Genomic DNA, 25,729 nt, shown 5'->3' with positions numbered 1-25,729 from the left:
TAGACCTACTGTTTTGAATATCCTATGTCTACATCACATTACACGGAGTGTATCTTCCAATAACCTCCCGATAAAGCACTCACGGAAGACGTATTTTTTGAGACTTTGAATGTCTTGAAATCTCATTATTCTACCCTCATGAATGACTAATAGTGTAGATACATAAATTCTGGTTGGAAATAATTTTTGTTCCTTTCTTCTGAATGCCGTAACTCACTGGTCTTTGTGGTAGCCATGAAAATGTGCCACTCAGTTCTCCTGTTGTGAGGAGCATAATTGACTATTTGCACCAGTCGCTTCCCCTTTGGCCCTTCACTACATTGGCCCTGAGGCCATGCTTCTCATGGGATACTTCCTTATGACTGAATATAGCAGGGGTACTAAGGCAGACCCATTCCTACAAGCCATGGCCCCGTCCAATGGAAATGTTGGCTCAAGAACTCCTCGCTGGCCTGGCTGGATCTTTCTTAGACCTGTACTGACATCTGAGACTCTTCCTATCCCATCCGCCTTCCTGCCCACTCTCTTTCACAGGTGTCAAACATGCATCATGGTCTAAAGGCTCATCTGCCTTCTCCAGCTCCATCCCCTTTATACTTCACAGTTGTTTCCCCTCAATAAATGTCCTGCACATCTAATGCTGTCTTGACATTTGCTTCTCAGAAGACCAAACACAATTGAGGCTTCACGTCCTGGAAGGCAAAGAGAATGCCATTCTGGGTGATATTTAGGGGGCAGATAGTCCCCTGGCACAAGATGGTGCCCCGATTGCTAAATATTTCACCAGTAGTAACCTGGGAAAATGTCCTGGTAGAGGGGAATGCTGCTACAGATGCAATGATTCAGGCACTCCAGTGTCTACAAGGAGAAGGGAATCGACTGGTTCCTGCTATATGGTATTGGGTCCCTATAGAGATATGTGAGACAGAGGGTCTCATTGGTAGCCTATAGAGAGGCCCTTATCTCCTGTACTTTCAGGAGGGAGTGATCCAGAAAGAAAAGTTCCACTGTGAATGTAGTTATCAAGCTTTTGCTTGCACCACACTTGCTACTGCCCCATTGAACAAACAAGTCACGTGCTCTAGCCCAGGGGTCCCCAACTCCTGGGCCACAGACCGCTACCGGTCTGCAGCCTGTTAGGAACCGGGCCGCACAGCAGGTGGTGAGAGGCAGGTGAGAGAGCGAAGCTTCATCTGCCGCTCCCCATCGCTCGCATCACCACCTGAACCATTCCCCCCACACCCTGCCCCCCAGTCCATGGAAAAATTGTCTTCCACAAAACTGGTCCCCGGTGCCAAAAAGGTTGGGGAACGCTGTTCTAGCCCATAGTCTATGTGGGAGGCAAGTACATAGGTCATGAATACTGAGAAGCACCGTTCAGTGGAGGCCCCAGGCCTAACACTCTACTGCACCCCTCCCTTTCTGGAGCTCCTATTACTTGAATGCTGGACCTCTGGCTGGTCCACCAATTTTCTTACTTTTTTTTTCCCAACTATTGTCCATCTCTTTGCTTTCTTTCTTGCCCTGTTCTTAGAGAGATTTCATCACCTTTATTTTCCAATTCTTCTATTAAAATTTTCATTTCTGCTATAATGTATTTAATTTCCAACTGTTCTTTCCACCTATTTTATTGTATTATCCTATTCTTATTTTCTAGATGCAACATATTCTCCTAACTCTTTAAGAATTTACTGAGTTTCTTAAAACTTATTTTTCTTTATTGAGATACAATTGACATATAATATCGTTTTAGTTTCATGTATACAACATAATAATTTAATATCTGTATATATTATGGAATGATCACCACCATAAGTCTAGTTAACATTCATCACCACACATAGTTACAATTTTTTTTTCTTGTGAGGAGAACTTTCAAGATCTACTCCCTTAGCAATCTTCAAACACACAGTACAGTATTAACTATAATCACCATGCTGTACATTACATCCCATGATTTATTTTATAACTAGAAGTTTGTAATATCTTTTGACTGAGTCTTCTTTTTTTCTTTTAGCTTTTTTTCCTCCTTATATAGTCTCAGTTTCCTCCAAGTTTCTGCCCCAGAAAGTTGCTTTTTTCCCCTTTATTTAGGTGGGTCTCAATCTTTCATATTAGAGGCTTTCCTCGGATCCTGTTGATTCTTGATTGTCTACTCACGTTTAAGAACGAGAAACAAAAACCCTGACTGGAAGGTCTGAGCATGTGGGTGGGGCGTGTTGATTTTGAGCTTCACTGTGGAGTGATCTGTCTCTGCCATTTGCTGTGGAACCTTTAGGATCAGCATCTTAGGTCTTTCCGCATGAGCTCATCAGACTCCCTGGAGAAGACACTTCCAGTCCCTCCCTGGAGAGTAGAAGTCACACAGCCAACACTCCCAGAGCTTGGTGGGCGAGTAGAGCTGGGGGTGGGGTGGAGGAGCGGTCTGGGGAAGGGGTGGGTGTCTCACACTTGTCGCATACGTTCACTTAGTCCTTATTTTCAGTGTGTTGCTCATGCCCTCAGTTGTGCCTGATGTCCCTCAGTCCAGACACTTTGCATTTTATACTCTCCAGAAAGTTCACTTCGAGTTTTCTCCTTGAGTGGAGAAGCAGCATATGCTCAACAGGCGGGATTGGGGGAAGAGACCCAGAAATCTAGTTGTTTCTTATACAGCTTTCAACCAATTCTTCTCATTTTAAGCACCCACTCCCTTCACCTCCAGTTCCAGAGTACCTGCTCTTGCTATTCTCTGAGCCTCTGGAAGATTCTGCAATCGTAGGATTGGTTCTTGGCTTCTCCCACAGCCAATTCAGCAGTCAGCTTGCTCAGATCCGCTGAGTCAGGAATACTCTCTCACATGCTTCTCAGCTTCCAAATTTTTGTTACTATTCTACTCTCTCCATCACTGCGGGTCTTTCTCCCTCACCCTTCCCTCCTTTGCTCCTTCCCTCCCCTTGCCGCCCCCCCTTCTTTGCTTTAACTGTTTCTTTACTAAAGTTTAATGGGGTTTCAAGAGGGAAAAAACATTAGATGGGTAAATTCACTCAGCCATCTTTTCCCAGAAACACCACTTACGATTTCTCTATCACAAAAGTATTACATTTTGCTTATAGAACAATTAGAAAATCCAGATAATCAGAAAGAAAAAAAATTACCCATAATCGCACTATCCAGAAATAACCCACTGTTACATTTTTCTTTTTCCCTTTCACATTTTGGCGGGGGGTGGGGGTGGGGGTGGGGGGAGCCAGTGCACTCTTTCATTCATGCTCTGGATATAAATGGAAAGCAAGATAAACATGACTCCTAGCATTTCAAAGCTGAGGTCTTTGGGGAAAGACAAACAAACAAATCATTTCAATAAAATGTGTGAAGTATTATTAGAAGGGCAGTACAGGATTTTATGGGAGCAGAAAGCAGGGATATCAAATCTAGGCTTGGGCATGTCAGGAAAGAAGCTGGGGGAAAGGGCAGTGGCTGAAGAGAGCTCAGCACAGCTAAAGAGCTATAAAGTGCTCTCTACATATTCACACAACAGAGATATATAAGAAGCATAATATATCATATGGCATTTTTCTCTTAATAACATACCATGTGCAACTTTTTAATCACCATACATTAACTTTTTGATGGCCGAATACTATTTATTCCACTATACCTGTGCACTGCTATTCCTTTAACAGATCACCCTAGTATATTTAGGTTATTTCCAATTTTTAAGAAGCATCTGCCATCTGTGGTAATCCTCCTCTCACCTTTACACATTGAGGATGAAATTCAATACGATTAAAAGTTCAAAAATAAGTGACAAAAGGAGATGACAGGGGAAGTCTGGCTTAACAGCAATTCACATGGGGAAAAATTTAAAAGCCTGAGAGGTTTTAGCTGACCGCAAACTAATCCGAGTCCGCAGGGAGGTAACAGCCAAAACCACGAATGCAGTCTTGGACGGCAGGGACAGGATTTGGTGTCCAGAATAAGAAATGTGCCCTGAACATCTGGGGCAGGTGAAATTTGGTCTGCACATCAAATCTTAAGAGAAGTCTTCAAAGAGTCTGGGCTCACTTCTCCTGCTTCATGTCCTTCCCCTCCTCTCCCACCCGAGCTTTGGCCCCTCCACGCACTGATCCTGTGGCGTGAACTGCGCATTGCTGCACCTGGCCCCGGCTGCACAGCTGGTTCCCAGAACGCAGAGCCCAGAACGCCCTTCCTACTTCGGGTGTCCTCAGTCATCTCCACCGTCCGCAGCCCCTTGGTAAGGGCGATGGACACAGGCAGCTCCCACAGACAGCCCTGTTCTGCTCTGTTCCTCAAAGACCCACCCCCCTGGGGAGATAGAAAGGTCAACTCTTCCCTCTCTCTCCCCACCTTTTCCTCAAGTGTCAGAAGATAAAGAGGCCTCTCAACGGTCACATTTGCTTTCTCAGAATTCAACCACATTCCTGTCTGCCCCATCGCAGTCTCCCAAGAAGGAGCCCTGACTAAATGCCAGCTCCCTCTAATTCTTCTCGGAGGAGCAGCCATGAGTGTGAATAAAGTAGAAAATACTTAGGAAGAACACAGTGGCCTTTTCAGATATTTGAAAAGCTGTCTCGTCAAAAAGCAATTTGTTTTATTCTTTGAGATTTAGGAAGGCAGAGACAACCGCGGGTGAGTCCCATACAGAGGCAGGTTTCCGATCAATATAAAAGATAAAATCGAGTGGGCAACTTGAGAGGAGCTGGGTTCCTCTTGCTGCAAATAGTCGAGCAGAAGCTAGAGGACCCCAGGACCACTGCAAGGTGTTGGTCCTGAGAAGATATCTGACCTGGGATTTCCCTGGTGCTTTCTAATTCTAACATTCTAATTATCAAATAGTAGTGCACTTACAGACATGGAAATAATATCTTCTCACCATTATATTTAAACTTAATGTATAGTACTGGTTTCAGTTTGAGTATTTTATCAAACTATAAATGATACTGGTTCATGGATGATGTTCTGGCATCCATACTTCAAACAATAATGTTATTAATAAAAAAAATCTACTCAGACTGGGGCCATGCAAGTTCACTAAATATTTATCTTTAGTCAATATATCAAATTATATCAGTCAAATTTCAGTATATTTCCTTTAAACATCAAGAAAAGGCACTTGGTAATATATGTTTTATGTAAAATAAATTATCTCAAAACTGATTTGAAAATCTTTAGTCAAATGCTGTTGAAATAATTGCAAAGACTCTATCCCACTGAATGAATAAGTGAGGCAACAATTTCTAAAGCACTCGTCTAATTCCTTTCGCCTAAACAGCTCAAGAGGATCACTTCTCAAACACTCTTGCTTTTATTGACAATAAAAATTCATACCTCACCTTTGTAGAGCTCTTTACGTTTTTCAGAACATGTCGACATACATGATTTTGTTTTAATTCTCACAATATATTTGAGAGGTGGACGGTGTCGGAGAGATGAATGCTTGTCCTTAATGACGTGTTCCCACCTGATTCGCCGAGCACACGGCTACGCGGCTGCAGTAATTCCCACGCTCCTTACACCATGTGACTGAGTCCTGCCAATGGGAGGTGAGTGGAAGAGACGATGCAGCCTCCAGGTCAGGCACTCACAAGGTCACGTTCTCCCCCTTCCCCTGTTCCCCTCCTCCCCTGTCCACGGGATGAAAATGGGGATATTATTTGCCTTGGAAATGTGCAAAGGTTACACACCTATCTGGGCAGAAATTTTTTCCCCTGTTCTTCCTCACTTTTTAAAACTCCTTCCCAGATACTGGGTGAGAAAGCAGACTATAGGTGTTCAATTTAGAAGAAAAAAAGAACATATTGAAGTAAAATTATTTTACATCTATATTTATTCATTCATTAAAAATTGCATCGAATATTTCCTCTGCTCCAAGGACTGAGATAAGCACTAAAAATTTAAAAAGAAATATGATATGCAGTCTCTGACCTCAAGGAGTCGCAAATGAGTAAATGATCCTCTCTGCCTGTTATCGCAAAATGGGAGGGTTTGAGTCAAGTCTTTGAAGGATAAATAAGAGTTTATCCCAAGGTAGAAGGGAGAAGAGCTATACTGATCCTTTAGATTATCTTTGTGCCCAGAATGTATCAAGATAAGCATAATCTACCTTTCATATGCTCTGTTTAAGTACAGATTACAAGTATCACTTTGCAGTTTCCTGAGAAGATGTGGATCTTGAAGGATTCAGTAACAGTATGTATTCTTACTTACCCACTCTTTATTTCTTGTCCTCCCAATTTTATTTTGTACTTTATTCTCTTCCTACACCTAAAATTTCCTTTATGCCTTAAAAAGATAACATTCGTTGAAAGAAAAGCACTTTTAGTACAAATTAATTTTAAAATTCTGGCTTGGAGCAATCATATTGTTTGAAAAATTAAGATAACTCAGAAGACTTCTGTGTGCCAAATTCATGACTAACTGCACATTCAGGTAACACAGTTGTGCATTCATTCATTTTGCACTTAAGAAATGTATATTGGCATTATTTGAATGCTTAGTAGTCTGTATTTTCCCTCTTTTCTTCAACTCGAAATAACTGACATTGTAAAACATTGTTATGATTTTGAAATTATTTTATTAGTTCTTTTCCTATTTGTAAATTTTTTTCTTGGACTTGACTGTGACCTTCAAAAAACACTGTGTTCAATCAGATATTCAAAGACGAGTGAGTCAAGCTCTTCAGGAGATATTTTAATCATTTCTGATTAAACACACCATTGAATTCAGTAGTCTGTAAAATACATGAACGTTCAACCCAGTTGATTATTCCAGCAATGTACCAAAAACATTTTAATGAGAGGAAAATTGGTAAAGTGCTTCACAAAAGTACATAGCATATATAATTTAAACATGTATCTAGTAGATAAATTGCCTCCACTATTACTTGGGGAATGAAAACTCAACCAGATAACAAAGCCACTTCCAATAAATGCTCCTAAAGCCAGCCAGGAGAATTTCCCCACCTCCCATTCTGAAAACTTTCTTATAATGTTGCATAGTGACTGTAGATAGTTTTCAGTTGTTTGGAAATTTTTACAATGGAGTCATACATTTAATGATGAACCTTATATTTTTACTGAAAAATGTCAGATTCTGCCCCATTATATTTACTGATCTTACTATCTGATTAGGATTTAGTACCCCCTGTCCCATAAGAAAGTGGCTAGTAAGACTGACAAAGAGAGCAGATCCTAGGAGCATCAGTTTATGAAGGCAGAGTCATCAGGCTGTTAAACAGCCAGAAGCCACTTACTGAGCACCTACCAAGGGCAAGATGGCATTTTAGGATAGATGAAGTGAACCTGGTTTCCTCATTTAAGGAATTACCTGGCTAGTGAAAGGAAGCAAACGATTAAATAAAAGGAAAAGTATGGTAGGAGGCATCAGAGTGAAGCATTGTGGGATTCCGTAGGAGGAAGAGATGGCATTCGAGTGTGGAGCCAAAGGGAGCATGTGAGCTGGTTCTCGAAGAAAAAGTGGGATTTTAATAAATGAGGGACTTTATCTTGTTCATACATAATGATATCCTTGAGAATATCCATCATGGCAAACTGCAAGGGGCAAGTGCAGAAGCAAGGACATCAGCTAGGAGGCTATTCCAGTGATGCAGGCAGAATCTGATAGGGGCTTGGACCTGTAGCTATAGATAAAAGAAGTGGTTGGATTCTGTTTACATTTTGAAGGTAGGTAGAGCTATAGGATTGGTTGATGGATTGAATATAAGATGTAAGAGAAAGGAAGAAGTTAATGTTTGGGGCCCAACCAACTGAAAGAGCAAAGCTGCCATAATGGAGATGGGGAAAACAGGAATTTGTTTTTGGATGTTAAATGTGACATGCCTATTTGACATCAAAGTGGAGAAGGCACTCCAAGTGCTCCAAGTCTGGAGCTCAGAGCAGAAGTTCTGGCTGGAGACTCAAAATTTGGAGTCATCAGGACATAGAGTATTCAAAGAGTTCCCTTGGAGCGAATCTAGAGAAGAGGTCCCAGGAGGGAGTACAAGGCACTCCAGTATTTAGAGGCAGAATGAAGAGTTAGAATAAGCAAAGGGAACTGGGAACGAATCGCCAGTGAGCTGAGAGGAGAAGGGAGAGACAGTTGGGTTCTGGAAGCCAAGCTGAGGAAGTGCAGCAAGAAAGAGAATAGTGGCTGGAAAGATGCTGTGGACAGATCAGCTGAGACAGGAGCACTGATGTTCAATACCAGTCAGGTCTGCACTATACAAAATGCCCAAAGTAATATCTCCCAGTCCCACCTCCTTAAGTGAAACAAGTTGTCTTTTCCCACAGGTTCCCTTTACAGACATTTGCAAGACTCCCTGGGAGGCCCATGTTTATCTTCAACTCGGTCCTGGTCCTCTCAGAAACCCACGGGCAGAACAAAAACTCAGAGGCACCGCTGGAGCTGGACTCCCAACTACAGGCCTTAACACTAGTTTTTCAGGGGCCATCAAGAACCATCTTTCAAGAGCTATGAAGGCAGAGTAGTCCCTCTTCAAGTCAGAGAGGAGGTGTGTCTTCTTCCTGGGTTATACTCATGAGCAAAGCAGTCTGGATTCCTAGGGCTCTGCAGGGAAATCCTCCTTTCAGTTCTGGCTGTCAGTCTGTCTCTGTCTCTGTCTCTCTCTCACACATACACACACACAGAGGCTATTTTTATCAAGGTTTACCTCAGTACCAGAAACCCGCAAAAAACCACGAAGACTCCATTCTGAGCAAAGCCTCCCCACCTCATTATTCATCCTGCAGTTTGTCTGGCCTGCCTCCTGTCCTCCGGGGTCACTGCCTCGGGGGCAGTGTTCAAATTTCCAGTCTCCCCAGGGGGTCTCCTTAGTCCACTTGTAAATTAGTGGAAGCAGAGAATGGGGCAGGGGAGGGGTGCTGGCCAGATTTATCCTTCACAAGCATCATATCCCCAAATGCAAATGAATAAGCTAGGGGCCCAGTGACCCCTACCAGTAATATCTAAGCCCTAGCTGAAATGTTCCATTACCAAAATGTTCCATTATGAAAATCTGGGGAATATGATTTATCTTTTCAAATAAGGTCAAAACTTCCCTCCCTAACACACACGCCAAGAAAAAGTATTGAAATCAGAATGAAAATATCTCATATTAAATAATGAAAGATACCATTTTTGATCATGACAACTTATTTCTTCGTAAGATACAAGAATGACTAAATTCCAAACCAAAGAAATTTGAAAGCAAAATTAATATTTTACAGCAACTATAATTATGTTTGCAGCATCAGCAAAACCAACTGTCCCCCTGTTACTAATTTCTTATGAACACAAAGTCCACTGCATTTCTTGGAAGGATGGTTAGTGTTTGGCAAGTTTTTGTGTAAAGATACAAAAATATAACTGGGAAGTTAATCAAAAGGCCGAGAGTGGGCACAAGAACCAAAAGCATGTTGACTATTTAGAATACCAGAGTAATATATGTGGAATTTGAAAAAAAATGGTATAGATCTTATTTACAAAGCAGAAATAGAGACACAGACATAGAGAACAAACGTATGGATACCAAGGGGGAGGGGGTGGTGGTAGGATGAGTTGGGAGATCGGGATTGACATATATTCTCTATTGATACTATGTATAAAATAGATAACTAAAGAGAACCTACAGTATAGCACAGGGAACTCTACTCAGTGTTCTGCAGTGACCTAAATGAGAAGGAAATCCAAAAAAGAGGGGATATATGTATACGTATAGCTGATTCACTTTGCTGTATAGTAGAAACTAACACAATATTGTAAAGCAACTGTACTCCAATAAAAAAAAAAAAAGATCAGTAGCTTAGAATCAAAATAAAATAAAATACCAGAGTACCAGAAAGCTCCTACAGCCCCAGTTCCTTACCTTATGTATGAAATGATCATGTAAGTGGCTATAACAATTGATAACTTTTGTATTTATACAGAGTTTATTACATGCATTCTGAAAATAGAACTCATGTCATTTAAATCTAAAGTAGTAATTTTGCAGGAATGGTCTATTAGGTCCTTCAGTTGGTCCACATATCTCTTGTTTCCGGTACGAACTGAAATTTGCTTATGTTTTCTTTAAAAGAGGGGCCAGTTTTTCCCATAGTTTTTCTATCACCAACCATGAACAGGTGCTATTTAGGGTCTTCTGATTCCTTAAAAGGATTGACAGACTGAAAAAGTTTATTACCACTGCTCTAAAGTATCTTCATGAAAAATATGTATCAATATAGAATCACTAAAATCACAAATTTTTTGTCAAACAAAGCCAACATTCTTTTATGACCTGTGGTACCAAACAGGTTTTGTGGAGCTGACATACAGTCTAATTAGCCATTATTACAACATTACCAGCAGCTCCAAGCAGTAAGTCAACTCAATAACCCAATACTGTTCTGCCTCAATTATCTATGGCTTCAATTAAAGTGTGTAGAAGTGGTCTTCATCTTGACTCTGTTCAAAATATGTGGTTTAATTCTAAATTTAAAAATAGGTCTTCCATCTTAAAAAAAAAAAAAAGGTACTGAAGAACCTAGGGGCAGGACAGGAATAAAGACACAGATGTAGAAATGGACTTGAGGACACAGGGAGGGGGAAGGGTAAGCTGGGACGAGGTGAGAGAGCGGCATGGACACATACACACTACCAAATGTAAAACAGCTAGCTAGTGGGAAGCAGCCGCATAGCACAGGGAGATCAGCTCGGTGCTTTGTGACCACCTAGAGGGGTGGGAGGGAGGGAGGCGCAAGAGGGAGGGGATATGGGGATATATGTATATGTATAGCTGATTCACTTTGTTATACAGTAGCAACTAACACACCATTGTAAAGCAATTCTACTCCAATAAAGATGTTTAAGGAAAAGTAGGTCTTCCAGTAGGCCCACAAGTCACCAAAATGTGGTGCCAAAAGTTATACATTTAAACAGTTTTGTTAAAATGTTTGCACATATCCATAAAATATTCTCTCATGATACAAAATTCTGTACAAAGTGTACCAATAACTGAGATTATAAATGAACCCTCAAATCGATGAGACCTAATCTTCAATACTAAGTAAAGGAGAAAAAGGAGAAAGAATTATTTGGGGGACAACTTTATCATGGCACATTCATTCTTCCTGCTGTCAAAATTTATTAAGCCTTCTGCACAGGGGTGCTAAAATCAATTGTGTCAGCCTAATAACCTCATCCCTGAGGAATCCTTCCTATTGGAGAGAGCATCGTGCAAATACAGTTGTTGTAGGACCCAATCTGTATCACCCTGTAGTGGTTTCTGTATTTTATGGCTAGCTTTGCTTAAGATTTTATGAGAGGTCATCATACCCCTGCTGATTAAGTAAGGCCGGTGGATGTAGTGTTCAATCCTGCCACAGAAAGAACATCCAAAGACAGTTTGAACTCTGCTCTGCAGTAGATGCGATTTTAATACCTTCAAATTTGCTGCAGCGTGAACTTGTGCTACAAGCAAGACAGATCTTATTGGATTAACACTGAACTCATGACATCTCCACAAACTCTAGTAGAGAGTAATGCTATCTGCGTGGCTTCCGAACAAACTTGTTTCCTTTCTCATGCTCCCCGTGGCTGCTCGTAGTCCTCCCTATCTTACCTCTAGGAATTCCTCTACCCTCAGAGAAAGGAGCTCCCTTGTCTCACAGGAGAAACTGATTCCAATTTCTTTTTGACGATGGGCCCAAAAGGGCAATCACAGGCGCTCCCACTGCGGGGACTTCCCTCCCATTCCCAACTCCACGCTTTCCAGGGAAGTCCAAGATGCTCAGCGCCCCCCGTCCCCCGCCTCCTCCCCGGGTGTGAATCCCAGGTAACCTCACAGATGTGCTCAAATGGAGCCTCATCTAACCGGAGATTCACGTCTCCAGTGGCCCTCTCCCTGGCGTGGCCCTCCGCCTGGCCCCTCGAACTCACCAGAAGGAGGTTGTGCGCCACCAGGTACCCGAGCCGCGGGCTGCCCTGGACGCCTGGGGCCAGGCGCCCGGTGGCGTAGCCGTGCCAGGCCACCACGTAGGGGTTGTCGATGGTGATCCAGTACTTGACCTGGCCGCCGAAGTGGCGGAAGCAGAGCTCGGCGTAATCCCTGAAGTGGTCCGCTAGGGCGCGGTTGGCCCAGCCGCCATAGGCATCCTGCAGGCGCTGGGGCAGGTCCCAGTGGTACAGGGTGACCACGGGCTGCACGCCCAGCTCCCGCAGCCGCTCCAGCAGACGCCGGTAGTAGCGCAGCCCCTCCCGGTTGGGGGCGCCGGCGCTGCCGTTGGGGAACACCCGCGCCCACGAGATGGAGAAGCGGTAGTGGGTGACCCCGAGCTCGCGCAGCCCCTCCGTGTCGCGGAAGACATTGTTGTAGCCGTCGCTGGCCACGTCCCCGGTGGCGGGCGGGGACAGCGACGGGGCGCCCGACGGCAGGCCGGCTACCGGGGGGTCGCCTGGAGGCGCCGGAGGGCGGTGGGTGAACGTGTCCCAGATGGACGCACCCTTGCCGTGCTGCCGCCAGCCGCCCTCCGTCTGGTAGGCGGCGCTGCCCACGGCCCAGTGGAAGCCGTCGGGGAAGGTGTCGTGGAAGAGCCCCGCGGCACCCGGGGCCGCAGGGCGCGCGAAGCGGGCCCAGGTCTGCGCGCCGTCGCCGGGCTCGGCGCGCAGGCGGCGGCCGCCCAGGGCCAGCAGCAGCAGCAGCAGCGGTGGCGTCCGCAGACGCGGGCGGCGCGGCGGGGCGTGGGCGGGCATGCTGCGCGGGAGCCGGACGCCGGGGCGCCGCGCCGCGCCCCTTTATGCCCGCGCCGCGCCGCCCGCCCCACGCCGCCGCGCCCACCCCCGCTTCCCCAGCGGGCCCCGCCGGCAATAATTACCCGTGGCCCCGCGCCTCTCCCCGCCCCGAATTGGGGGGGGCGGGGGCGCAAAGGGCGAGCGGGAGTCCGCGCGAGGGGCGCGACCGCGAGCAAGGTGCAACGGGCGCCGCTCCCGGACGTCGGAGAAAATGCACCTGTTCTCTGCTCCCAGGGGCAGCTGGGGATGTTTCCGCGACATGGGTGACCTGCGCGCCGCCTTCTATTCGGCATCCGCGCGCGCTCCTGGAAGAAGCCGCAGAGCCGGGGTGCGTGGTGGAAGGAAGGCGGCCACCCAACTTTCCTGAGTTCGGCGCGGGAACTTTGCATGCCCTCGCGGGGTCCGCCCGCCAGGAAGCACCTGCTTTCTCTTCTCTCCCACTCGGAGGCCGAGAAGAGTAACTGACATTACTAGAGCCGATTAGGAATTGGCCGAAATTGTACTGGGGGGCAGGGTGGGGAGAGCTAGGTTGGAACTTGGAATGTTGGTTGAGAGGGACTTGTGGTGAACTTCCCCTTGAAGTGTGTAAGGAAGATGCTCCCGTGAAGAGCCCCCCGACGCGCGCAACCTGAATGGCGGGTCCCGCAGGCCCCAGTCCAGGACGCCTTCGAGGAAGACAAAGGAGATGTATGGGATGCGTTGGAACTTTGCTCTCCTCTCCCTCTTACGGTTATCTTTTAACCATTTCAAACCAGTACTTGTTCTTTAATTCGATCGTGCAGAATTACTTGGTGAACGTCAAATGACAGTTGTGATTGTTCTTCCAAAAGAGAGAGAGAAACACCAAGGTTTGTACTTTGACTAGCTGTCATTAACCTCTATTATCCTTTGCATCTGTTTTTTGAATAATCACGTTTTAGCTTTCAGCTCTGGCTTGGCAAGTAATTTATCTGTGCAAACCTTGCACGCAGCTGGGCTGGAGTGGGAGGACTCTGGGTCCCTGATCAGTGAACGGAAAAGGGAGGAGGGGTTTAGCCCAAGCAACCTCTACAACAAAATAGTCATGACGTCTTTCCGGTTACCAAAGAGCCCTTTTGATAGAAACTGTGGAGACACTGTGTCCATTAAGTGTGTGTACATCTGATCTGTGACTAACTGGGGAGTGGATGGTCTGGGCTCCACCTTTGTGATCTTGGGCGGGAAAGTCTCTCCAAGTCTTAGGATCCTTATCTATTGTATAAAATGGAGATGGCCGTGTCCGCCCTGCCGCCTTAGAGGCTTGTTACGCTCGAATGAAAAAATGTGCACACAGAGGACTCAAACATGGAAAGCCCAGACAGATGTAAGATCCTGCTAATATCTTTGCCTTCCTCTCCAGTACGATGTGCCTCAATCCTGGCGCACCTGCTCCTGTGATCAATGACTTAAGATCCTCACAGAGGTAGATCCATTCTCATCTAGTGATCATCCCTGCACTGCTGTTTCATACAAACTTAAAATCAATAAAGTTTTAAATTTTGCAGATGAAGTTACTTTTATTAATTTCCTTAAAATGTAAGCACAACTAATTTATTCCAGTGTTTTATTAAATAGTCCCACCTCCAGCTAGCATATATTATTGTGGTTAGTAAGATTAAGCCATCAGGCTGGAACAAGACATTGCTATTCTGTTACATGTGGCATCTACATTTTTCAATAAATGTGAAATAACAAACAATGACACTCCAGGTATTAAAAAAATTATACCACGCAACCACACAGTCACACTCTCTTCCAGCTAAATTAAAAAGCTTCTGTATCTGCACGCAGGATCACATTTCCCTTCTAGAGCTGAAGATTAGAGTGTCTGCTGCTTGCAGCTTGTTAAGTTTCAATTAGAAATGCTTCATGGGTCTCTTGGAAAACAGCTTAGGCTAAGTGTTCACTTATTGATGTATGGTCTATTTGCTCGGGGCAGATTGTATTTATTGCTACCTTCATTTAACCAACAGTTTTAAAAAAAGAGAGCGAGTGAGAGAGAGAGATAGAGAGAGGGACTTTTAGAGCAGTGATTAAAAAGGACCAAGGTGACTGAATGCTTCATATCTGAAGTTTTTCTCTCTCTGAAGGGGACATAAAGCACATGTATCTCCAGTTGGACATCATAGCTTTCAGCATTTGCAGGGATGTCCCCAGGTGATAATGTAACCCAATGATAAAAATTACATGGTAATTAAACTTTATTTCCAGAACTTGCTGTTTATCAAGGTTCTGTTCATGGTTATTAAATTCTGGATTCCTGAAGTGTGAATAATTGCTACTGCTGCTTTGCATTTGTTCAGTTTTATTTTGGTTCTTTCACAGGCCCCTTCCAACATCTAAAAAGTGGATTTCATTCAATGCTTTGTTCTCTCACATATAAGCGATTAATTACTTGCTGTGCTTTGAATATAAAGGTGAAGTTATTGATGCATCAAAGGAAAGGAGATTTTTTTTTGACAGAGGACAGATTAGTGGAGATCTTACTGACCTTTGTCGTGGTGATGATTTTCAACAACCTCAAGGTAGTCATCCAGGTGACCATCATCCTTCATCCAGTCCCTTCTCCCAGGTGCTCCTGGGGCCAGCGGAGCCCTCCCCTGCGAAGGGAGCAGAAGGGGGTTTACTGATTCACATGGGCCCAAACAGAACATCAATGCCACGTGCTCTCAGCTCACCAGTCACGGACACTAGCTTCTCTGAGGAGGTACTGATATCATCGACACAATCTCTCTCAGCAACCACCATGAGCAAAGCAACCACGAGGAGCTCAAGACTTCAAAACATAGGCGACAGCCTCTTTCCTCAAAAACAGTAGTGGTTGGGAGAAACAGGATGAAGAAAGTTGATAATAAAGCTGTTTAGTTTATTACATTCAGTGTTAACAAATGACACCTATGACAGGTATTAGAGGAATTCAGAAGGAGAAGTTACCCTATTTTGAGTTGACTGGAAAAGTCTCACAGAAAAGACATGACAATATCTGGGGTTTAAAGAGTAAAACTTGCAAGGAGCCTGGGAGGCAAGGATATGGGGAAACAAAATATGGAAGAAAAAAGTGTTCACAATGTATTTGTGGTAAAAAAAAAAAAAAAAAAAAAAAAGTCTATTTGTGCAAGGAAATAGTGGACTGAAAAAGTAGGTAGGGATCAGACCATAAAGAGTCTTTAATAGGTTTTGTCATTATATCACATTGGAGCTTCTCCCTTCATTTACTCATTAAACAAACATTTTTGTGCCAAGCACTATTTTAGGCACTGGGAATGCATCAGTTAACAAAATAGACCAACAACACTTGCCTTCCTCTCATATCACTCTCCCACTCTTTACTCTGTTCCAGCCACACTCACCTCCTGGTTGTCCTTGGAACTAGCCAAAATGGCTCCCAACCTCAAGGCTGTTCCTTCTCTCTGGAATGCTCTTTACAGAACCACCTGCTTCTCCTCAGTCAGGTCTTAGAGCAAAAGCCACATTCTGAGAGCAGCCTTCTTTGACCTCTCCATCCAAAATGGTTATTACCCCCAGTCATTCTCAATTACAGGGTCCTGTTTTATTTTTCTTATAGAGCTTATGACTATCTCAGATTATCTTGTTTGTTTACTTATTTCCTTTATCCTCAACTACAATGTAAGCCTCATGAGAATAGGCACCTGGCTTTTTCTTTGCAGTACCTGGAACACCTAGAATAATGCCTGCACATTGTAGTTGCTACACACATATTTGTGGAATGAATGAATGAAACCACTAGTAAGAGATGGCTGAAGCACACTGTTGAGAATTCTGGAGACACATCCTGGCTTACAAAAGAGGCTGTGATTGATTAGTAATGTCTGGCCCTGAGCACAGGAAAAAGTGGTCATGACAATACCATATTTGACATCCTGCATATATATATGTACTTTGGTGGGCAATGGCCCAAGCCCACTCTACTAAAACCTCAGATAGGTCTGATGCTACAATAGGAAAGAGCACACAAAGCTATGTCACTGTGGAATAGTTTAACTGCCAACATACCCACTTTCCCTGGTACACCTCTGACAAGCCCCAAAAGATTGAAAAGGCAGTGACACTAGGGCTCTGAGCTTCTCTGACCTGGCAAGTTCCTCATTCCACAGAGGTTTTCAGAGCTACTAAATTTCAGGTGCACCTTCATGAAGAACTAGGAAGGCAGCAAGGCACCATTCCCACCTGCTCGTATCCTTGTTCTGCTTATTTGCTAGCAAAACAAAAGTAAAATTGATTTACAATCCAAGAGCTGACTTCAGAACTGTAAAGGCCTTTGTGGTCAGCCCAATCCAGGAGCCACGGAAAGTTTTTGAGTAGTGGAGCTACAAGGACAAAGAGAAAGATGCCTCAACTTATTTTTAAAAAGGGGCAATGTTCATCAGTCAATTGTTTTGTCAGTAAATTGAGGGGGAGATACTAGAACCTAGAAGATCACTTTGAAAGCAACTATAGTAAAGTGGATAATGAGTTAAGGAAGGCTTCTGCCTAGCATAGTAAAAAAAAAATGCAAAGAAAAAAAGCAAAAGATGGGAGGCAATACAAAAGAAGACTGATTGCATATGGGGGGGGGTGAGTGAGAGGGAAAAGTAAATGATGGTTTAAATGTTTTGAGCTGAGTTGAAAGTAAAAACAACACCACCATTGATATTCCTGAGTACATCAGGAGGTGTAATTAATTTTTGATAAAAGATGAATTCAGTGCTATGTTAAATTTGAAGTGTCAGTCAAATTTGTAAGCGAGGTTATTAAGCAAATAATTGGAGTTATAGCTTTGAAGCTCAGAAGGCAGTTACAGACTGGAGATTTGGATCAGAAATTTTGATGCCAGGACAGTGGATAAGATGAGGGCATTCGAAAAGAAACAACTAAAAACCAAGGGGCTGAGCCTCATCTCCATCTGTGGGGAGTGAACAGGGTGGACTAAAAAGAGAAGGAAAAAAAAAAAAAAAGAACCCACAGGGAGGGCCAGAAGTCCTAGGGTAATGTGTTTTTCAGGCTGAGGAGATGAGCATTTCAAAAAGGAAAGATGATCAAACTTGGTGAGAAAATACAACTGATCTAGAAATTAGATCATGTGGTGACTTTGGAGACAGATATTTTAAGTTGTAACGGGGCTTAAGTCAGATTACAATGTAAGCCATTAAATGAGAGCCTGTGCGAGGTGAAAAAATAAAGGGCCAAAGTACATACTCTTCTGACAAGTTGGCCAGGGGAAGGGAATGAGAAAGGATGGTCACTTGAGGGGTTCACAGAGTTCAGAGAAAATATTTTCAAGATGAGGAACTCTGCACGTATTTGTACACAGAGGAGGAAAGGTGAGGGAGAAGGAAAATTGGAAATTTCAGGAGAAAGATGAGGTAAGCGTACAGCACCAGCTGTGATCTAAGGCAGCTGATCGTGGGCTTTTAAGGTCCCAAAATATTAAACATGGAGATAGTAAGAAGAGCAGATAAACAAGAGCATGCAGCTGGAATGCTGGAATGGTGGAGAAGGAGCAAAGGCTAGGTGTGGTGGGCAAAAAGCCACTAAAAAGGCAACAAAAGCTCTGTGAAGTCTTTTTTTTTCAACAAATATGTATTTTTTTTAACTTTATTGAAGTATAGTTGATTTACAATGTTGTGTTAATTTCTGCTGTACATCAGTGTGACTCAGCTATACATATATATATTCGTTTTCATATTCTTTTCCATTATGGTTTATCACAGGATATTGAATATAGTTCCCTGTGCTCTACAGTAGGACATTGTTGTAGTCTTCAAGACAACGGCAAATGTGTTCCCGGGAAGCTGCAGCTCTGCGGAGCTCTCTGGAGTTAAAGTAGACTGTGGAGACACTAGATTGCGTAGTGTGTGCTTCTGACATTCCTGGAGCAGGGAGCCTGAGGGCTCAGATCCGGCATTTCCCACTCCGCCCCTTATCCTCCTACATAATACCACTGCTTCCTTAGCCTGGAACTGACTTGCACACCAACTAAACATGTCCTGACACAAAGCTCACATCTAGCAGCAGGGAGCATGGCCATCAGGGACTTAGGGCATTGAGCTGCTGGAGTCAAGATGCTTCTACTCCCTTTTTTTTTTCACAACTCCCCCCAGTACAACAAGGAGAGACATATCTATTTCAGTGAAATAGAGAGAGGTTAGTGTACATAAAGGAAATGAAGATGAAGGACTGACTGGTGGGTGGGTTAGCTGAGGGAGGAGATGCATGAGAACGAAGATGGCTTACCTAACATCGCTCCAGAAAGGCTCAAGAGCTGAGATACTCTGAAAGGAGAGGGGCAGCTGGAGGCCTGAAAAATGGAGCAGTTAGATCCCAGTTTTCCATCCTAAGCACAGTCTGGCTCTACTCATTCCCTAGCTCCACAGGGAACTTACTGTCTCTGGAGAAATGACTCCAAAGAGGCTACAGCCTTGGGAAGAGCATACCTGGAGAAGAGCATGGGTGAGGCATGGGACTAAAAAGTAAGAGAGTAGGGGCTTCCCTGGTGGCGCAGTGGTTGAGAATCTACCTGCCAATGCAGGGGACATGGGTTCGAGCCCTGGTCTGCGAAGATCCCACATGCCGCGGAGCAACTAGGCCCGTGAGCCGCAATTGCTGAGCCTGCGCGTCTGGAGCCTGTACTCCGCAACAAGAGAGGCCATGATAGTGAGAGGCCTGCGCACCGCGATGAAGAGTGGCCCCCACTTGCCGCAACTAGAGAAAGCCCTCGCACAGAAACGAAGACCCAACACAGCCATAAATAAATAAATAAATTAATTAATTAAATTAAAAAAAAAAAAGTAAGAGAGTAAATCAAATTCTGCATAGCTAGCAGGGGGACCCCCAACTCTCTTTCCCAGGCCAGTTCCAGGACTCCCTCAGAGCACCTGGTAGTAACACTCCATCTATCACAAGCCCCGCCTATGCACACAAAGATTCCAGACAGTTTCCTAGTGACTCAGTCTTAAATATAAAGGAACACAGCCAAGAATCACCGGATAGATGAAGGGAACCTCTTCATGGAAGAGTACAAAAACCATCATTAATATTTTCAATTAAGAGAAAATATTGCATCTATGATATAAGAAGAGGGTAAGGATAAAAATAGGAACAATACAGAGCCAAAAAAGAACTCTTGGAAATTAAAAATATGGTGACAAAAATTTTTAATTGGCAAAAGTATTGGAAAATAAGAAAATCTCTTAGAAACTAGCACAAAAAAATATAGCATTGGAAAATAGGAAAGAAAAGTTAAGGAAAATTTAGCAGATCAAACATCCGACTTATAGGAGTTCAAGAGAAAGAATGGAGAAAACAGAAAATGTCTTAGATTTGAAGGACATGAGTTTCTAGTTAAATAGGTCTAAGTAGCACAATAATGATCAAAGACCCAAAGTAAGGCACATCATTGTAGAACTTCAGAATCCCATAAGATCTTATAGTCTCCAGAAGGAAAAAAAAAAGAAAAACAAGAATCAACATAGCCTTGGACTTCTCAAAAGAAATTTTGAAAATTAGAGAACATTGGAGCCATGCCTTCAGTATTCTGAGGGAAAATTATATTCAACCTGGAATTATGTACCCAACCAAACTAATAATCATGTGTGACAGCAGAATAGACAATTCAGACATTAAAGATCTTTTAAAAAGTGCTTTCCATGCACCTGAAACGATAAAAATAAGTGCTCCACTAAAATAAGGAAGTAAACAAAAAAAGAGAAAACATGGATTGCATGAAACAGAGGATACAAGGCAGGAAAAATACAAAGGGAATTTGTAGGATTGTAGCAAAAGGAAGCCTCAGGATGCAGCCAATTTAGAGCAGAGCATTCCAGACAGGAGCAGGAGAATAGAGGGCTTCAGGAGGGATGTCTCCAGGAAACAAACAAAACACACCAAAAGGAACAGGAAGGTATCTGATAAACTTTGTTGAGAGAGATTTTACAGGGTTTTAGGAGTGAATAAGAGACTTAGCCAGAGATCTGAGGTAAAGGGTTTGAGTTTTCTGGACGACATGTAAAGAGCTTGGAAGTCATCACTTCCATCCTCACAACAAGAAAAAAACTGAACGAACTGAAAATCAATGGCTCTTCTTAGATGTATCAAAGAAGTGAGGTCACAGGGCAAACTGCTGCCTTGAAAACTGGAAAGACAGACAGGCACTACGGAGGAGCACAGCATACCAGGAGCAGAAGCCCACAGCTGGAGCCAATACCAGTAGGAAAACTTTAAACTGTAGTTGACACATTGCTGGAGATTCAGTGTGGACAAGCTTGAGAGTTAAAAACCCTGAGGGGCCCAACTTTAAGGGCCTCTCAGTTTGGTCAATTTTACCTGCATGAGCCCTACAGGATTCTCACTCTAAAATGGAGAAAAATCCCCTCATGCTCCTGGCAGGAGAAGGGGAAAAGTAACCATTCTAAAATGCACCCATAGCTCTCTGTTCTCCTTGAAAAGGCCTGGCCTCAAGGGAAACTGTTGTACCAGACCCTAATCAACCTGTGGGGTTTTTTTGTTTTTATTATTTTATTTATTCATTTATTTTTTTATTGAAGTATAGTTGATTTACAATGTTTCATGTATACAGCAAAGTGATTCAGTTTTATATATACCTATACAATACATATATAATGTATATACATTATGTACATATATTGTATATATTCTTTTTCAGATTCCTTTTTTTTTTGGCCACGAGGCTTGTGGGATCTTAGGGATCTCAGTTCCCCAACCAGGGATTGAATGCAGGCCACCGCAGTGAAAGCCCGGAATCCTAACCACTAGACCACCAGGAAACTCCCTAGATTCTTTTCCAATATATGTTATTACAAGATATTGAATATAGTTCCCTGTGCTATACAGCAGGTCCTTGTCGTTTATCTATTTTATATATAGTAGTATGTATCTGTTAATCCTAAATTCCCAATTTATCCCTGCCCCCCTTCTGCCTTTGGTAGCCATAAGTTTGTTTTTTATGTCTGTGAGTCTATGTCTGTTTTGTAAATAAGTTCATTTGTATCAACCTATAGTTTTACCATAGCCTACCAACCTGGAGGACAGGAAACACCCAAATCCTTCTAGATTTTGACATAGAGAAAGAGAAATACCCAACTCAGGTTCACTAATAGACTGAGACTCAAATCACAGGGCCACACAATGATTCCCTTCTCCCACACCTCACCACCACATCACTAGGGCTCCTGTATAACAATGGGGGATTACAGCTAACAGAACTGCAAGCCTCAGACCCTATTTAAGAAGAGGTCTCTAGGGAAACCCAAAGACAATAGGAGAGACAAAACCAAGGACGCTAGAGGAAATTTTAGCCTCTGATACCACAGCTGCAATAAGTAGTAAACACAGCTTAACTCCTAGCCAAGTAAACATAAAACATCACAATAAAGACCTATTTACCTCAGTTCTTTTGACCTGATACATCATGTCCAGCTTTCAACAAAAAATTAAAAGGCATGCTAAAGGGAAAAGAAGTGCAGGCTGAAGAGACAAGGCAAGCATCAGTACTAGACTCAAAGAAAGAAAAAAATAAGGAAATTGCTTCTCCAGGAAAAAAAAAAAAATTGTATGATAAAAGAAATGTTATCATGGTACACTACCTTGGACTACTTGGCTCAGCCGTGAATGAACCTTACATATTTATGTTTAATATAAATCTTATAGAGAATTATGATTATAACATACTGGGCAATTATATGAATAATTCAGGAGAAAGTGGTACATGCATATTATTTTAAAATGTGGAGGGGAAATGCCAAAAAAAAACACCTAAGAGTTGAAAGGGGCAAAACCAGGGGATTGATGATTTTTTTTTTTTTCGTGAATTTGTTTTTATTTTTATTGGGCTATAGGGGATGGGTTGGGAAACATCTCCGTAAGTTATGCCCCACTAGGGAAATGTCCGTTCTGATTTTCCTGGGGCAGCTTTCGGAGCTTTTTCTTTTTCTTGGAGCCGCTGCTCTTGCTGGCAGCAGCCTCTTCAGGTCCACTGCTGAGAGGTTCCTCCCTGGAAGAGAATTTCCTCTTTTTCTTGGGGACCCTCTTGTTTCCTGACTCTTCAGGGTCACTATCTGGTTCCTCTTTGGGGAAGGATTTCTTCCTCTTGGTAAGACTTCCACTGCCAGCTGTCTCTTCAAGATCACTACTAACCAGCTCCTCCTTGGAAAAAGATTTCTTTTTTTTGGGTTTGGAGGAGACAGATGGGTCTTCCATTCCATTCTCCTGAGGAGCCTCCTGGGGCTTTCGCTTTTTCTTCTTTTTGGGTCTTTCACTTGTCTCCTCACATTCTGATTGATGATTTTTTAATAAAACCTTTCAACATTATTTGACGTTTTTATTTGTATGCAAATTAAAGGACATACATGTCAATGAATTTTGGTCCAAAGTGAAGAAGGATTATATCTTTTTGAGATGAGAAAGAAAGAGAGGTGGGTAGAGCTACAGAGAGATTCGGAGGCAGAGACGAAGGTATAGAAAAATAAGTTTTGAGGTGAGAGGCTGATGGGGTGGGAGTGGGAGGGGTTAAGGGAATGACATGAAACTAAAAACTAATGTTTTATATCTTCTAGTAGAATAGACGTTTAAGTCAACTGCTGAGAGTGAACAAGCTGGGTGAGTATGAAAAATAGGAAAAGAACTACTACGGTGAATTTCCTGAATAGTCAACAGAAGATGACTGAAACATCACTGAGCAGCAGGATTGAAGCTACACAGCATGCATTTCAAAAGTAACTATTTTTATAAACCACATTTATCTCAAATACCTGATGCAGTATTTCAGGTTGTCTATACGCTTGTGTTTAAAACATACAATTTTGTGACCTATTTCTCACTGAGATAACACAAGAGCCATATTCTTCCTATAGTACAAAACCAAGCTCACTGTTTCTTTGCACACGGCCAGTCTCTTTTGTTGACTGGGAGTCAGGTCGGCAGTTCAGAGCTCTGGGTGGCCCAGTTAGCATCCGTCTGGCCCACTCTCACAGATTGCCGCCCTGCCCCTGGCCACAGGCTTGAAATTGGCTTTCTAAGTCATCAGGGGCATTGGTTGAAGCAGAAAGTGAGTTAATTAGTTGAATGCATCACCAGCACAGAAAAATGACCCAAAATGCATCACTCTCTGAGACTAATAAAATTTGGGTATAGGATCTGAGCTGTTGACCAAGTGACAGCAGAGTTGCCCACAAATCCTCATCCCAACGGTATTGATGTTGTACCTGCACTATTTTGTCCATCTCTCTCTAAACAGAAAGCCTAAAGGTCTTATTTTTTCAGCAGGGGCCTCCAATGTGGCATTTTGATCTTTATAGCTTGCCTTCTACAGTATGAATTCTGTGATTCTAGCTTGGTTCCTCTTCCTCTTGTTTACCATCTCTAACTCCTAGTCCTTGGCCCTCCATTCATCTTCCTCCTGACACCCTTCTTCTGAGAGCTCAGCTAATCCCTGGCTTCAACTGTGAGAGTGATTCACAAATTTGGGTCTCTCTACTGTGACTTCATCCCTGCCCTTTCACTTCACACCTCCAGGGCCTGCCCAGCATTTCAATCGGAAAATTTCAAGCCTCCATCTCAAAGTCAACATGCTTAAATTGGCGATGCACACAAGGAGAAAAATCGGATACAGTATAAACAAGAAAAATATTCAGCAGCATTTGTGATAAAAGAAATGTCAACTGTGTCAAGAAAACTGTGAAAAGAAGAATAAGGGAAGAGTTTACACTAATATAATCAAAGCAATATATTGCTGGAATACGAATAGTGAAGAAGCAGTAAAACATATTAGAATGTACAAAATAGCTCTGGAGATACATATATATATATACAGAGAGAGAGAGAGAGAGATCTGTATGTCTACATATATCTATATATGTAGTAATTTAACAAAAGCTGAAACTTAAGGAAAGAATGATTTTTTTCAAGCCTGAGGAAACTGGCCACTCATTTGGAAAAAAAATAAAGTTAGATTCCAAATTCATACCATATTAACAAAACTGTCCCAGTGGATTAAATAGCAAAATGAAAAAAATATATATTAAAATACTAGAAAATATTTAGGAGAAATATATAAAATTTTTATAATTTTGTGATGAAAGAAGCCTTTCCCAGCCTGAAGCAAAACCCAGAAAACATAAAGGAAAAGGCCAACAAATTTAACTATATGAGTAAAGCCACTATTTAGAATTAGTGTCTTGTCAGAATCAATCTAGAAGAAAATAATCACAAAGAGTTCATAGCTATAATGTATAAAGAGTTCCTGTAAATAAATTTTTTTAAAAAAAGAGAATCCATTCAGTGTGAAAATCACCAACAGAAAGGAACAGGCAAGTCACAAAGGAAAAAAATTTAAATGTCTGATAAACATAAGCAAACAAGAACTACTAAACTGAGAGCAAAAGAAAATTTTTAAGAGAGACCATCTTTTATCTAAAAATGGGGGGAAATCAACATTTAGTGTTAAGAGTACAGGAAAGTGCATTTACATACTACTGATGAAAATGTAAATCTTACAACTTCAGAGGAGGGTAATTTGTCATCATCTATAAAAAAAAAGAAACACATACCCATGGCATATGATCCAGAAATTCCACTTCAAAGACTCTATCTTATAGCAATAGTAGCAACAAATGCATAAAGATATACGTGCACACATGCCCAGTGTAGTGATGTTTGTAACAGCACGCAATAGGGAAATACCCCATGTCCGTCAACAGTGCAAGTTACATAAATTGTGCTACAAATTTAGATTTTTTAAAACATCTCCTGGTTGAAGATATTTATGCTCTGAGGCAGGGAATTTTCTTCCTTTTGTCTTTACTTTATAAATACTATCTCTCCATCCCTTACCCCAGAGGAGAAAGCAAAAGGAAAGGAAGAGAGAAAAAAGGAAACACGTCAGCTAAATAATCGCATTAGGATTAACTCAGTTTTGTAGTGCCCGTGG

At 42.7% G+C, this 25,729-nt stretch overlaps 1 protein-coding gene across 14 annotated transcripts in view; it reads right to left on the bottom strand.

The window, feature by feature from the left end:
• Positions 1 to 12,729, bottom strand: part of KL (klotho) — a 110,683-nt gene extending 97,954 nt beyond the window's left edge. For all 14 annotated transcript variants that reach the window (XM_068526935.1, XM_068526933.1, XM_068526934.1 and 11 more), the window contains exon 1: positions 11,917 to 12,729. In XM_068526935.1, the coding sequence (XP_068383036.1) occupies positions 11,917 to 12,729 (813 nt within the window). The remainder of the gene's footprint in view (positions 1 to 11,916) is intronic.
• Between the last annotated feature and the right edge of the window lie 13,000 nt (positions 12,730 to 25,729).

The sequence above is a fragment of the Eschrichtius robustus genome, chromosome 18, assembly GCF_028021215.1.
Source record: "Eschrichtius robustus isolate mEscRob2 chromosome 18, mEscRob2.pri, whole genome shotgun sequence".
NCBI classification, from domain to species: domain Eukaryota; kingdom Metazoa; phylum Chordata; class Mammalia; order Artiodactyla; family Eschrichtiidae; genus Eschrichtius; species Eschrichtius robustus.
The sequence above is the reverse complement of the archived record's forward strand: the minus strand, read 5'-3'. Positions and strand labels throughout refer to the sequence as shown.